The following is a 13,429-nucleotide window of genomic DNA, read 5'->3' as shown; positions in this document are numbered from 1 at the left end:
TCTCTGGCTGCCCTTAACATTTTTTCCTCCATTTCAACTTTGGTGAATCTGACAGTTATGTGTCTTGGAGTTGCTCTTCTTGAGGAGTATCTTGTGGCATTGTCTGTATTTCCTGAATTCAAATGTTGGCCTGCCCTACTAGGTTGGGGAAGTTCTCCTGGATGATATCCTGCAGAGTGTTTTCCAACTTGGTTCCATTTTCTCTGTCACTTTCAGGCACAGTAATCAGACATAGATTTGGTCTTTCCACATAATTCCATTTTTCTTGGAGGCTTTGTTCATTTCTTTTTACTCTTTTTTCTCTACACTTCTCGCTTCATTTCATTCATTTGATCTTCAGTCGCTGATACTCTTTCTTCCAGTTGATCGAGTAGGTTACTGAAGCTTGTGCATTTGTCACATAGTTCTCGTGTTATGGTTTTCATCTCTATCAGTTCTTTTAAGGTCTTCTCTGCATTGATTATTCTAGTTATCCATTCATCCATTCTTTTTTCAAGGTTTTTAGTTTCTTTGCGCTGGTTACGTAGTTCTTCCTTTAGCTCTGAGGAGTTTGATGGACTGAAGCCTTCTTCTCTCAACTCGTCAAAGTCATTCTCCATCCAGCTTTGTTCTGTTGCTGGCGATGAGCTGCATTCCTTTGGAGGGGGAGGTGTGCTCTGATTTTTTGAATTTCCAGCTTTTCTGCACTGCTTTTTCCCCATCTTTGTGGTTTTTATCTGCCTTTGGTCTTTGAGGATGGTGACGTACTGATGGGATTTTGGTGTAGGTGTCCTTTCTGTTTGTTAGTTTTCCTTCTAACAGTCAGAACCCTCAGCTGTAGGTCTGTTGGAGTTTGCTTGAGGTCCACTCCAGACCCTGTTTGCCTGCGTATCAGCAGTGGAGGCTGCAGAATATAGAATATTGCTGAACAGTGAGTGTTGCTGTCTGATTCTTGCTCTGGAAGCTTTGTCTCAGGTGCGTACCTTGCCATGTGAGGTGTGAGGTGTTGGTCTGCACCTAGTGGGGGATGTCCCCCAGTTAGGTTACTCAGGGATCAGGGACCCACTGGAGCAGGCAGTCTGTCCATTCTCAGATCTCAAACTCCATGCTGGGAGATCCAGTGCTCTCTTCAAAGCTGTCAGACAGGGGCATTTACCTCTGCTGAGGTTTCTGCTGCTTTTTGTTTAGTTATGCCCTGTCCCCAGAGGAGGAGTCTACAGAGGCAGGCCGACCACCTTGAGCTGCAGTGGGCTCCACCCAATTCCAGCTTCCCAGTGGCTTTGTTTACCTACTTAAGCCTCAGCAATGGTGGACACCCCTCCCCCAGCCTTGCTGCCGCCTTGCAGTTAGATCTCAGACTGCTGTGCTAGCAATGAGAGAGGCTCAGTGGGCATGGGACCCTCAGGGCCAGGTGTGGGATATAATCTCCTGGTGTCTTGTTTGCTAAGACTCTTGGTAAAGCACAGTATTAGGGTGGGAGTTACCCAAATTTCCAGATGTTGTGTGTCTAAATTTCCTTTGGCTAGGAAAAGGAATTCCCTTCTCCCTTGTCCTTCCCAGGTGAGGCGATGCCTCGCCCTGCTTCAGCTCTCACTGGTCGGGCTGCACCCACGGACCAGCGCCAACTGTCTAACACACCCTGGTGAGATGAACCCGGTACCTCAGTTGAAAATGCAGAAATCACCCGTCTTCTGTGTCGCTCATGCTGGGGGCTGGAGGCTGGAGCTGTTCCTATTCGGCCATCTTGACTCTTCTATGTCCCTGTTTAGATCTTTAAAAGGTGCTAGACTCTTAATCTCTTCAGGACTGGGAGGACTTGAAAGAAAAAGATCTAGCTATGTTAATACAGATTCTTTAGAGGTGCAAAATTTCCCCCACAAAGGACGGCTTTGCAGGGAAACAATATGTCAAAGAAACATGTTTTGGGGTAAATTATTTTGACTTTCTTCTTTGTCACATAATGTTACGCCAGAGTCAGACTGGAAAGTAAGTCACAACATGTAGGGTTAAATAAAACCATCTCATGAGAATTTATAATGTGTAGGACATGACCATCCAGATAGGATTTAGGAACATCTAGATAGGAATTTGGGCAAGATATAAAATGAGAGCTTAGTCCTCAGTAGTGAGCAAGTTCTCCTGAGATTTGATGGTTTAAAAGCGTGTGGCACTTTCCCCCTTGTCTTTTTCCTGCTCTGTCAAGTGAATAAGATGTCTGCTTCCCCCCAGCCTTCCGTCATGACTGTAAGTTTCCTGAGGCCTCACAGCCATGCTTCCCATACAGCCTACAGAACTATGAGTCAGTGAAACCTCTTTTCTTCATCTATTACCCAGTCTCAGGTAGTTCCTTATAGCAGTGTGAGAACAGACTAATATAAGGAGCGCTCACACACAGTAATCACAACCCTGCGGTCAACTATTCCATGCACTGGCGCCAACCCAGTGGAGTGAATTGGAGACAGATCTTCACTTGACAAAGCCACCCTGGCACGATTTTTCACTTTTCACTTCACTTTACCCTTCAGCGTCGCTGCCTTGGTAGCTGTTCACCTTCTCTCCCTTCAGGTAACAGGATCCAACAACCCATCAGGAATTTGATTAGATGTGGCACAATCCCATTTCACCCATATTACACAATTAAAAACATTTTAGGCTTGGTTCTCCTCCCATGATGATTACCTGTTGGAGTCCTGTTTTAACCTGACCTACTAGGAGACCTAAATAATTATACCCCAGCAAATCCTCTAACGCACCACCTCACATCCAACCAGAATGACACATCAACCCCATGCTCTATTCCCAACACCTCAGGAGGAATTCTAGCCCCTGTCTTCTCTGTTCTCATCCTGGCCATTTTCCCAATACTTCACCTGTCTAAACAATGGAGTACCCATAATATTCCACCATTCAGCTAATGTCCATCTGAGTTCTAGGAGCAGATCTTCTCACACATATGTGGATTGGGGGTCAGCCCATTGAACAGCCTTTCATTATGTTTGGTCAAGCAGCATCCATTATGTATTTCCCTCTCATTCTCCTTTTAATACCACTCACTAGCTGAATCGAAGACAAGCTACTGAAAGGAAGAAGTCGTTGTGGTATATTTATGTGACTTGTAAACCAAAAATGGAGAGCACTCCTCCCTAGGCCAATTCAAGGAAGAAGCCATCTGCTCCACCACTGGTACCTAAAGCTGTGATTCTTCTTTACCCCTGACATTCATACTTGAGGTGCAATTAATTAATTTTAACTGCTGTGTCAGTATTGTAAGAACTCCTATAAGTTACTACGACAACTATGAACATTTTTGCATTGCCACTTTTCCCCATTAATTATGTACTATGTGTTTGATCACACATTGTACCTTCATGTATTATTGTACGTTAAATTGTGCCCTGCATGAATATTAAGCAAGAATATGAACTGTCGTGACAACCTGTCAAACGTCAGCCAGGCCAAAATCCACAGACCCAGTTCTCAAGAGTGAGTGCCACCCAGTACAGACAATCCTTAGCATTACATAGGACATGTAACTATAGATCATACAGAGCACATGTCAGCCAGATCATTTCCCAACAATATGCTTATCACCTCCAAATAAACTTCTTAATTACCAAGCTTCTAGAAATTAGCCACCATTTGGGAAGAATCCTCCTTACTCCGGGCCCATAAAACTTAGGTCTTTAACCATCTGCGAAGTTCACCGGCACTGTCCCCTTCCCCGAGTCATACAGGAAAGAGGACCTGGTTAAAACCGTCCACATGCCCTAGAAATAAAATCAGACTGCAGGACATGAAGACTTAGACAAATCTTCAAACTGATGTCCTAGCATTGTAAAATGTCCCAAGTTAATATGGAGCGTCTATGCAATTCCAATCAAAATCCCGATGCAACCCCTTCTCTTCTCTCCCTTCCCCTGCTCCCCTCCCCTCCCTTCTCCTCTCCCTCTTTTCTTTTCTGAGACAGACCACCCAGGCTGAAGTGCAATGATGTTGGCTCACTACATCCTCCGCCTCCCAGGTTCAAGGGATTCTCCTGCCTCAGCCTCCTGAGTAGCTGGGATTACAGGCATGCGCCACCACGCCCAGCTAATTTTTGTATTTTTAGCAGAGATAGGGTTTAACCATGTTGACCAAGCTGGCCTCAAACTCCTGACCTCAAGTGATCCGCCCGCCTCGGCCTCCCAAAGTGCTGGGATTACAGGCATGAGCCACCGTGCACTACCAATGCAGCCCTTTTTAATAAATGACAAAAGTCACAAGAGAATCTTAAATAATTACTGGGTAAAACTACTTAGGAAGTGATACTTCACCTCCAGGTATTAAATTACATGAAAATGCTCAGTAAACAAATCAACCTACAATTGGCATAATTTTTGGAAAAGTTTAGGTTACAAACATTGGAAATAAAGATTCTAGAACTGGTTTTTTTTTTTTTTCATTTTAGGGAAAAACATTCTAAAGGTAAAACAATAGAAGTAAATGAAAACAGAAGATACCTATCCAGTGTGACATATTTGTGAAATATACAGTTCAATATATTTTAAAATATGCGTAAGTAGATCTGGGCTGGGCAGAGTGGCTCATGCCCGTAAACCCAGCACTTTGGGAGGCTGAGGCAGGCAGATCACCAGAGGTCAGGAGCACGAGACCAGCCTGGCCAACATGGTGAAACCCCATCTCTAGTAAAAATACAAATATTAGCCGGGCGTGGTGGCAAGTGCCTATAATCCCAGCTACTTGGGAGGCTGAGGCAGGAGAATCACTTGAACTTACGAGGCGGAGGTTGCAGTGAGCCGAGATCGCACCATTGCACTCCAGCCTGGGCAACAGAGTGAGACTCCGTCTCAAAAATAAATAAGTCGATCTGAAACAACAGCACAAATGCTGAAGCTATGGCACACCAAGGGCTTGGTTCACTCCAGTGGCTACACCCAGGCGAGAGTGGGAGGGCAGCACTTGAGCCCAGAGACACAGGAAGCATCCATGGGAGCCCACAGGCTGTTTGATCTTTCAAGGAGACAGACCAGGCAGGCCTGAGGGGCAGGGCTGGGTCACGGTGGGCACCTGTCAGGTCCAGGCTGTGGATGCCTCTCATCCCGAAAGGAATCAGGGCTCCCCAGGGCCAGGGCAGGAGGGGACAAGACAAGAACCCCTTGTTCCATCCAAGAGCCACGAAGCTGCGTGGACAACCAGGGCTGGTCATAAAGACAGTGCAGACGCGGAGGCGCCATTGGTCACAGACGGGACACACTGGCTGCATTAGGGAAAGTAAGGCCACCAAATGTGTTCAGAGCCACACAAGATGATGCTTACAACATGACTGTCACTGTTAGAGGAGGCAGCTCTTCACCCTGCCCTTGGTGAATCAAGGAGCGTAGCCGGTGACCCTCCCGCCGTCCCGCAGGAACCAGGCACAGGGAGGGGAGGCACGAATGTACTTCCTGGAAGATGCTAGCTAACAAGTGAAGAGGGCTCATGGACCAGCGGATCCTGCTCAACCACCTGGTGAATGAACAGTGGCTGTACACGTCCCCGGGAGACAACTGAAGACAGCCCACGGGAGAGTGTGGCCAGCAAGCCCTGAGGGGGCTCATGCATTCACAGAGGTGTGTGCACGGCGCGTGGGGGTGCCGGAGAATCCAGGCGGGGTGTCCCCGCGCCGGCGGCCAGGCTGCTTTAGCAGAACCACCTTGAGGGGAGCCGACAGCAGACAAACGGGGGCCCATAAGCAAAGAGACTGAAGAGGCCTTGGCCAGTGGCCTTGGAGGAGCACTGGGGAGACTCTGATTCCAGCCAATCCAAAAAATACGACGAGACCATCAGGGAGATGTGAGCTCCGAGCAAGGAAGACTCAGGAACCGCTGGAATGTCATTTTCAGGTGGATGGTGGCTTTGTGGTTATATATTTAAACAAAAAAGAGGCCCCATGTGTGAAGGGTTCCTGCTTATATTTACAGATAGGTTTTTTTGTTTTGGTTTTTTTTTTTTTTTTTTTTTCTGAGGTCTGGGATTTGCTTTTACTCATTTGGAGGGAGAATGTAGGCAGGTGTGAGGATGGGAAGCTGAGTCAAGCAGGCGTGGATCACGGCAGGAAGAGGCGAATGGAGCCCGGTACAGCACTCTCCATTTCTTCCGGTGTGTGTGAAACTCGCTGTGATAAATGTTATGATTTACACATTGATCATGGGAACTAGAACACACTGGTGCATCCAGACAATGGAATATCAATGAACAGCTGCCACGCTTAACCGAGGTCTCATGTACGGCGTTTCCCGAAAGAAGGAAAAACTACAGAAAACAGTGTCCTGCTTGAGACGCCACCGGGTGCCAAAAGGGGAGCTGGTTGTCCGCACTCCGAGGTGAGCAGCCTGGCTTCTGCAGCGAGGCCCTTCCCGAGGGGCGGGACCCGGGATCTGCACGGCTGTCCCGTCCCTCCGCTTGGGAAAGGGCAGGGCCTGGTGGTGCTGCAGGGGGGTTCTGTGACAGGTGGGAATCACTGCAGGCAGGAGGCGAGGTCTCCCCTCCCCACCCCAGGAGCTGAGGGCCAGGGCAGGCTTGGGAAGCAGGTGGGCCAGCAGGTGGGGGCAGCCAAGCTGTCCTGAGGAGAGATGGGGGCAGGCAGAGTGGCCAGGAGCACCAGGTTTTCAGGAGGACAGCATGGACAGGCCAGCACCCATGACCCTAGGGCAGGCTGGGGGCTGGGCTGTCAGGGGCCACCATGCACCAGCAGGAGAAGGATCTAGTGAGTCACAGCCCTGGAGAAGCAAATCACGTCCTGACCTGGGGTGTGGAGGTCACACGGAGAATGCGTCCCCCTGGCGCGGGCACCACACCCTGCTATTGACCAAGAGCCTGCACAATGGTGGTCTCTGGAGACCCTCACTGCAGCCTGGGAGGCGGCCACACAACAAGCTCCCCCCCCACACCCCGGCAGTGTGGGCTGGAAGATGCTGACAGCCTCGGGGGGACAGGAGTGGGGGCACCCGGTGTGTTGACATTTGCCAGTTCCCTTGATGTAGAGACTGCTGCCATGGTCACATTCAGGCTACCATCATGATGTCACCTGGTGCAAAAACACCTGCAACCTTAACAGTTGGCTGTCGGGAGCTACGTGTAACCATCCGCTGTCGTGAGCCTGCTGGAACCTCCACAAGCCGGCTCTGCACCCTCTGGGGGACTCACGCAGGTTCCGCTCCTGTAGCCCTTCCCGGGCCACAGCTGTGGACTCACAGGTCCCTCGGCTCCATGGCACTGCAAGGTCTGGGGAACGGGGAGGCTTGGGGTTTGGGCCGGGCTGCAGAGTTGCAGACAACAGAATCCACACTTGCTGACTGAAGCATGAAGAGCTTTACTGAGGGCTCACAGAAGGGCTGCGAGGACAACAGAATTAGAATCAGGCACAGGCCGGGGCAGCAGCATGGCCCGCTCACACCTGCCTCTCCAGGTTACACGGTTCAGGATCCAAGTCCTGCGCAAACGCATCTGACTGGAGAACAGAAATCCCATCGAGGACAGCTGCAGGGAGCCTGGGGTCGTGGTTTTCAGCTCCAGGCCGCTGTGGTCCAGGAAGGCCAGCCAGACCAGACCTAAGCCAAGCCCCCACATCCCCCACGAGAGGACGTGCCAGGAGCGTCCAGGACCCCAGGCCGCCCTCTGTGCTATGTGCCGTGGGGTCAGCTGCCTCCCAGCCATGGGCCACGCCTGATCAGAGTTCCTTAGAAGCCGGGCTCCTTGCCTTCCTGCCTTGGCTCTGGTGACCTTGGGATTTTGCAGACCCTCGGGAAGAGCTGCCCAAGACAGCAGCCCCACTCCAGACCCTGTCTGATGGGCCGTGGACGTCTGCACATGCCACAGAATGTGACCAGCTGTGGCTCAATGTGAAATGGCCCTTTGCTGGCCAGGCCCTGCCTTCCGCCTGGACACTCGTCCCCATGTCCTGCCCAGATGGGCTCTGGGCAGGGCCAGAGCTTCCTGGCTGCTTCGGTTATGAAACAGACGTCCAGGTTTAGCCCAGTCTCATGTGCGGTTTACAACTCTCATCTACCCTCCCTACAAGCGAGGCTGGGGGCCCCAGGTTCCCCTCCTGCGGGCAGCCCCTGCAGAGGAAGCGGGGGTCTCTTAGGGCCAGATTCCTCTTCCCCAGGGCCCTTCATGAGAGGAGGCTCCTCACTCACCCACAGCTGCCAGCATGCCCCACACCCCACTGTCTGCCATGCAACCCCCAGCAGGCCCATGCCCTGCACCCCTATAGCCTCCAGCCAGCTCCTGTGGTGCCTACGCCGTGAGTGGGCCTGGGAGTCTCCCTGCCCTGGGTGGCCTTCCTGCCCTAGGGAGCCTCACCCACCAGGGACGGCCCTGTAGATCAAGATGGTTCTGCTGGTGGCTACACTGGCTCCGGGCCCATCCCCCACTGCTGGACCCCGCCCCGCACAAGGGAGCCTCTGGGCAGGCATCTGGGGCTCCAAAGTCCAACAGGAAACTAGCAGGGCGAGGGGACCAAGCCTGGGCTCTTCTCCTAGGGTTAGGAGTTAGCTTTAGAGTTAGGACTGGGTTGGGTTAGGGGTTAGCATGAGGGTTAGGGTGAAGGTTGGTTTAGGGGTTAGCATTAGGGTTAGGATTGGGCTGGATCAGGGGTTAGAATTAGGGTTAGGGTGAGGGTTGGGTTAGGGGTTAGCGTTAGGGTTGGGTTGGGGTTCAGGCTCTGCCTCCCATGATGCCCAGGGAGTTTCCGGGGGTGAGGGTGGTGAACGGCGGGCATCAGGAAGTAAGTCCCGCCCTGCCAGTCTGTCTGGAAGATTCTGGCTCCCTCGTGGCCCAGGAGTCACAGAATCCCCCCCAATTGCCTCTCCCTCCCCATTGCCTTGTCTCACAAGGCCAAGACCGCCACCATGTCCACAGGTTGAACTGAGACACTCCCTTTGTCCCCGCCTCACCGCTGTCAACGCTGGTGGCCTGGCTGGTGTGGGGCTGAGCCCACGGCCTCTGCAGATGTGGGAAACTCTTGCAGTCAGTGCAGCATGGAGGCAGAGGGGCTGATCTGGCCTGGGTGTCCCAGCGGGCAGCAGGTCCCGGGGTGCACCTGCTCACAGGTGGGCTGCAAAGAACTGAGGCACGGGGAGAGGTGGGGTGCTCTGGGGCCAGGCAGCGATGTCATCTCCGGGTGCTCCGCCGCCCCTCCTTCAACAAGTGTCCATCATGGGCTCCAGGCCCCGCCAGTAAAGAGGTCACAAGCTGCGACGGGAGGGAAGGGCAGGGTAGGAAGGGGAGGGCTGTACCCCAGGAGAGCTGAGGACTTGCAAGCACCTAGGGTGGGAGCTCCAATGAGCATGAAGGAGCTTTGGGGCCCCACAGTGTTGGGGTCTCTATGGTCTTCCTTAGAGGGGAGGTGTTTTCCCCTATGTCAGTGGGGCAGGGGGCACAGTAAGGCCAGGACGGTGGGCAGCTTATGGACCTGACTGAGCTCACAGTGCAAGGGCCGGGACCTCTGGTGTCCTCCTGGTCCTCGCCCCATTTCCTCCTTCCAACAGGAGGTGGGCAGGGGCCCAGCAGACCTTCACTAAGGGGAAGGCCAGATCCTGGGCTGGGGCAGCCCAGCCAATTGGGGCAGGGAGGGACGGGCCTGCCCCTGCCCTGTGCACCTCTTGAAGGGCTACGGCTGGGTGGTGTACAGGCTCTGGGCTGATTCTAGGGTAATGGCCAAAGAACAGTCCCCTGGCAGCAGGGAAAGGGCCCCCCAAAATGTGAGATGGGACTGGCTGGCACCCACAGGATGCAGGGCTGAGGAGAGATCCTGCCTTCACCACCCAGGCCTCAGTCCACTCTCTCCTTGGGACCTGAGTCATGCACGCCGGGCAAACCCACAGGCACCCTGGCATGGAGAAGGGGTGGCAGGAGGATGCCAATCACCATGTGACCCCAGGCCTGCAGGCCAGGCCAGCAACAGTTCACCTGCCCCGCCTGCATCCATCAGAGAGCCAGGGATGGCACCGGTTCTTCACCCACACATCCTTATCCTATGCTTTCAGCCACTTGGCCTCTGGATAGAAACCCCCACAGGCCCAGGGCACTCTGCTGTGTCAGCGCCTGCTTCCTCCAAACAGTGGAACCAGACACTCTGCCACATGCTGGCCCTGTCTGGACCATGAGGACCACGGGGCCCCACACCAGCACGGGTGCACTCCCGGGAGCTGGCACTTGGTTCTAGCTCTCGCTGGAAGGGTGAGTGGTGCTGGTAGTTTCCGTGGAGGTCTCTATCCTCCGAGCACGGTGACACTCAGCGTGGCATGAGGGAAGCAGGCGGGGCCTGGGGCTGCCTCCACTCACACACTAGGCCGGGCTCCTCACCCACCCCCATGTCTGCACGGTGGGCAGAGCAAAGCCCACCAAGCACCTCACAACACAGACGCTCCTGTGACTCGCACTGCACACACCCTGGTCAGGCTCTAACCTTCCAACTCACCTGACGCTTTCCAAACAGAAACCACCCTCAACTTCCGATCATTTTTAAGCATGTTTGGTGAAGCATCTCTACATACCTACACTTCAGTCTACACACAATGTACACTGATCACTCATTTGCACCCCCCAAAAATAAAGTACTTTAAAATATAAACACTCATAAAAAGGACAATAAAAAATAAAATTAGGAATTAGTATCATATAGGTGGAGGTAACATCTAACCTGAATGTTAAGGTAAGTAAATTGAATACTGAATTATCTCTGAGATTCCTGGCAGCAAAGGTGAAAAGAGAGAGTTCCTGTTGCTGGAGAAAATGAAGCATCCCATTGATTGGCCTTGAAACATCAATCACCAGTACTCCCGGCCTTGGAAAAAGCTGTTTTATATCTTAGTAGAAAAAGCAAGGCACAGGGCCAGGTGTGGTGGCTTACACCTGTAATCCCAGCACTTTGGGAGGCTGAGGCGGGCGGATCACTTGAGGCCAGGAGTTCGAGACCAGCCTGGCCAACATGGTGAAACCCCATCTCTACTAAAAATACATAAATTAGCCAGGCATGGTGGCAGGTGCCTGTAATTTCATCTACTCAGGAGGTTGAGGCAGGAGAAGTGATTGAGCCTGGGAGGCGAAGGTTGCAGTGAGCCGAGATCACCCCGGGGCAGGGCCTCCCACAACAGGCACAGCCAGAGGGGCAGGAAGCAGGTAGGGCCCCAGGTATGTGGCTGCTGTCTTCCCCGAGGCAAGCTACCTTGGGCTTTTGCCAGGTCTGTCTCCACAGTGTTCACCCCATTACTGGACTGAAATTTTGGCACTAGGGTTACTCAAACATTGTGAGAATAAAAAGCTTAGGGCAGTTGGTTTGAGCTACATATCCCACTTAGCTCTCTAGAAAATCCTGGTCTCTGTTACTTTGGAAACAGGGCTCATGTTCCAATGTACCTGGAACAGTGGAACAAGGCTCATGTTTACCTACAGTGCTCTTTGTAGGTAAACAAGGGCAAGCCAGCTCTCAGCACAGGACTTATCAGCGCCTTCAGCAGGTGAACCTGAACCCAAGCCCCCTCTCATGAACCCTCACGCTTCTAGAGCATCCCCCGTGTCCTCTGCGTGCATATCCACAGCCTGCGGGCCCTGTGTGGGAGAGGCTCGCATGGTGGAAGGAGGCAGAATGTCGTGATGGACAGCCCAGGTTGAAGTCCCATTGGGATCATTTCCTGATGGTGTCGTCACAGGCAGTCATTCTGTAAGCTTCGGGTTCCTCATCCGTCACACGGATGTGATGGCAAAACCATTCAGCCTGGAGGTGCTGCTGTGCTGGAGGGCAACAGTGGGGAGCACAGCACACATGGCTGTGACACTTGCCTCAGGGAATAGCAAAAGCATCATCAGTTACCACCTACTACAGAAGTGACAGCAGCCATCGGCGGGGGTCTGCCGGAACAGGCGCTAGGGCCCTGGGCCAATGGGGTCCTTGGAGGCGGGGGCGCTGGGCAGAGACTTCAGGTACTCCAGGTGCCTCCGGGCATCCTCCTGGTTGTGGCGCACATAGTACACGACATAGGCGATCACCATGGCGAACCAGCCGAACATGGTGACCAGCATGGCCACGTCTGTGGTCCTGTGGGGGACGCTGCAGAGGCTGGCACCTGCATCCAGAGCCTGAACCAGAGGCTTCCCCACAAACTCCTCCTGCACTGAGGTGTGGCAGGCGATTTCGTCCACGGAGTCAGGGTCCAGCTTCAGCTCCCACAGGGCCTCCTGCAGGGCACACTCGCAGTGCAAGGGGTTGTGGGACAGGCGTATCTTGGCACTGAGCTTGCCCAGGGCGTCCTTGGGGATCCTCTGGATGCGGTTGTAGGACAGGTCCAGCAGGCGCAGGCCCCCAGCCAGGCCCGCGAAGGTGGCGGGGCCAATGGCCTCGATGGCGTTGTGAGACAGATCCAGCTCCCTGAGCCGGTGCAGGTGCTGGAAGGCCCCGTCTGGGAGGTGGGAGATCTTGTTGGCATCCAGCTTCAGGAGCACGGTGTCGGCCGGGATGTCCTGGGGGACCTCCTGCAGGCCCAGCAAGCTGCAGTAGACAGCCACAGCCCCTGCATGGTCAGGGCACCGGCAGGGCTGCGGGCAGGTGGCGCCCAGGCGCAGGCAGAAGAGGAGGAAGAGACAAGACCCCCGGGTGGAGACCAGCAGGAGGGAGGGGCGAGGCAGGCGCACGGTGCCCATCCTGACCCGGCCTGGGAATGGGGAGATGCACGCCTCTGCTCAGGCCTGGAGATGGAGCTCTTTTCTGCCGGCAAGGCCTTATCCAACCAGACAAGAACCAGCCATCCTGCCCCGCTGGGAGAAGCAGTGCACTCCACTCTGGCAGCTCTGAAAGGGAAGACGCAGGAGGGAGGGGAGAGGGAAGGAGGGTGGTCAGCACTGCCTGCTGCAGTCATCTGGGAAACGTGTCCACTGGTGGGGAGGGTGTCCAGGGCCCACTGAAGGGTCTGGGGTGGGGACCACGCCTCCTTAAACAGCTCTGCCTGTAACTTACTTCTGGAGACTCCCAATGCGCCCGGGAGGAGCGTCCCACAAGTGCAAGGAGCTGGCACTGCCAGGGGGCTCCGCCTGGCCCAGTCGGTGGTCACTGCGGTCAGCCCTGGCCACCTCCCACACTGCTGGGGACCAAAGGCCGGGTGGTGGCGGCCTGGGACCACCCAGCCTTTCCGCAGGGTGGCTGTCAGGAGGACGGGGACGGCTGGAGCTTCTGCCAAATCTGGAGCGCGGGTCAAGCTGGGCACGTGGCCGGGCACCAGCGGGCGCTCGCGCGCCTGGGGCTACTCCCGCAGCCAACGCCTGGCTGACTCCGACAATCCCTAAAAACTCTAATAACCCAGCAAGCCCTTCCCTGCCAGCTCTAAAGGAGCCGCGGCTCGCACCGGGCGTAGAACCGCGCCTTTTCTTGCAACTGCCTGAAGAAAAGCGGAGAAAACGGAGAAGCCAAGCCCTG

At 54.0% G+C, this 13,429-nt stretch overlaps 1 protein-coding gene across 1 annotated transcript; it reads right to left on the bottom strand.

Annotated features, from left to right (window-relative positions):
• Positions 1-10,479: 10,479 nt before the first annotated feature.
• Positions 10,480-12,804, bottom strand: LRRC3 (leucine rich repeat containing 3). Its single transcript, XM_011954141.1, has one exon. The coding sequence runs from the start codon at positions 12,658-12,660 to the stop codon at positions 11,887-11,889; it is 774 nt and encodes a 257-aa protein (XP_011809531.1). The 5' UTR covers positions 12,661-12,804; the 3' UTR covers positions 10,480-11,886.
• Positions 12,805-13,429: the final 625 nt, after the last annotated feature.

The sequence above is a fragment of the Colobus angolensis genome, unplaced genomic scaffold (genome assembly GCF_000951035.1).
Source record: "Colobus angolensis palliatus isolate OR3802 unplaced genomic scaffold, Cang.pa_1.0 Scaffold38, whole genome shotgun sequence".
NCBI classification, from domain to species: domain Eukaryota; kingdom Metazoa; phylum Chordata; class Mammalia; order Primates; family Cercopithecidae; genus Colobus; species Colobus angolensis.
This window is presented reverse-complemented; position numbering and strand designations above follow the sequence as displayed.

What these genes read in the sequence shown, in the direction of transcription:
- LRRC3 (XM_011954141.1), bottom strand. Translation starts at nt 12,660, where the DNA reads ATGGGCACCGTGCGCCTGCCTCGCCCCTCCCTCCTGCTGGTCTCCACC.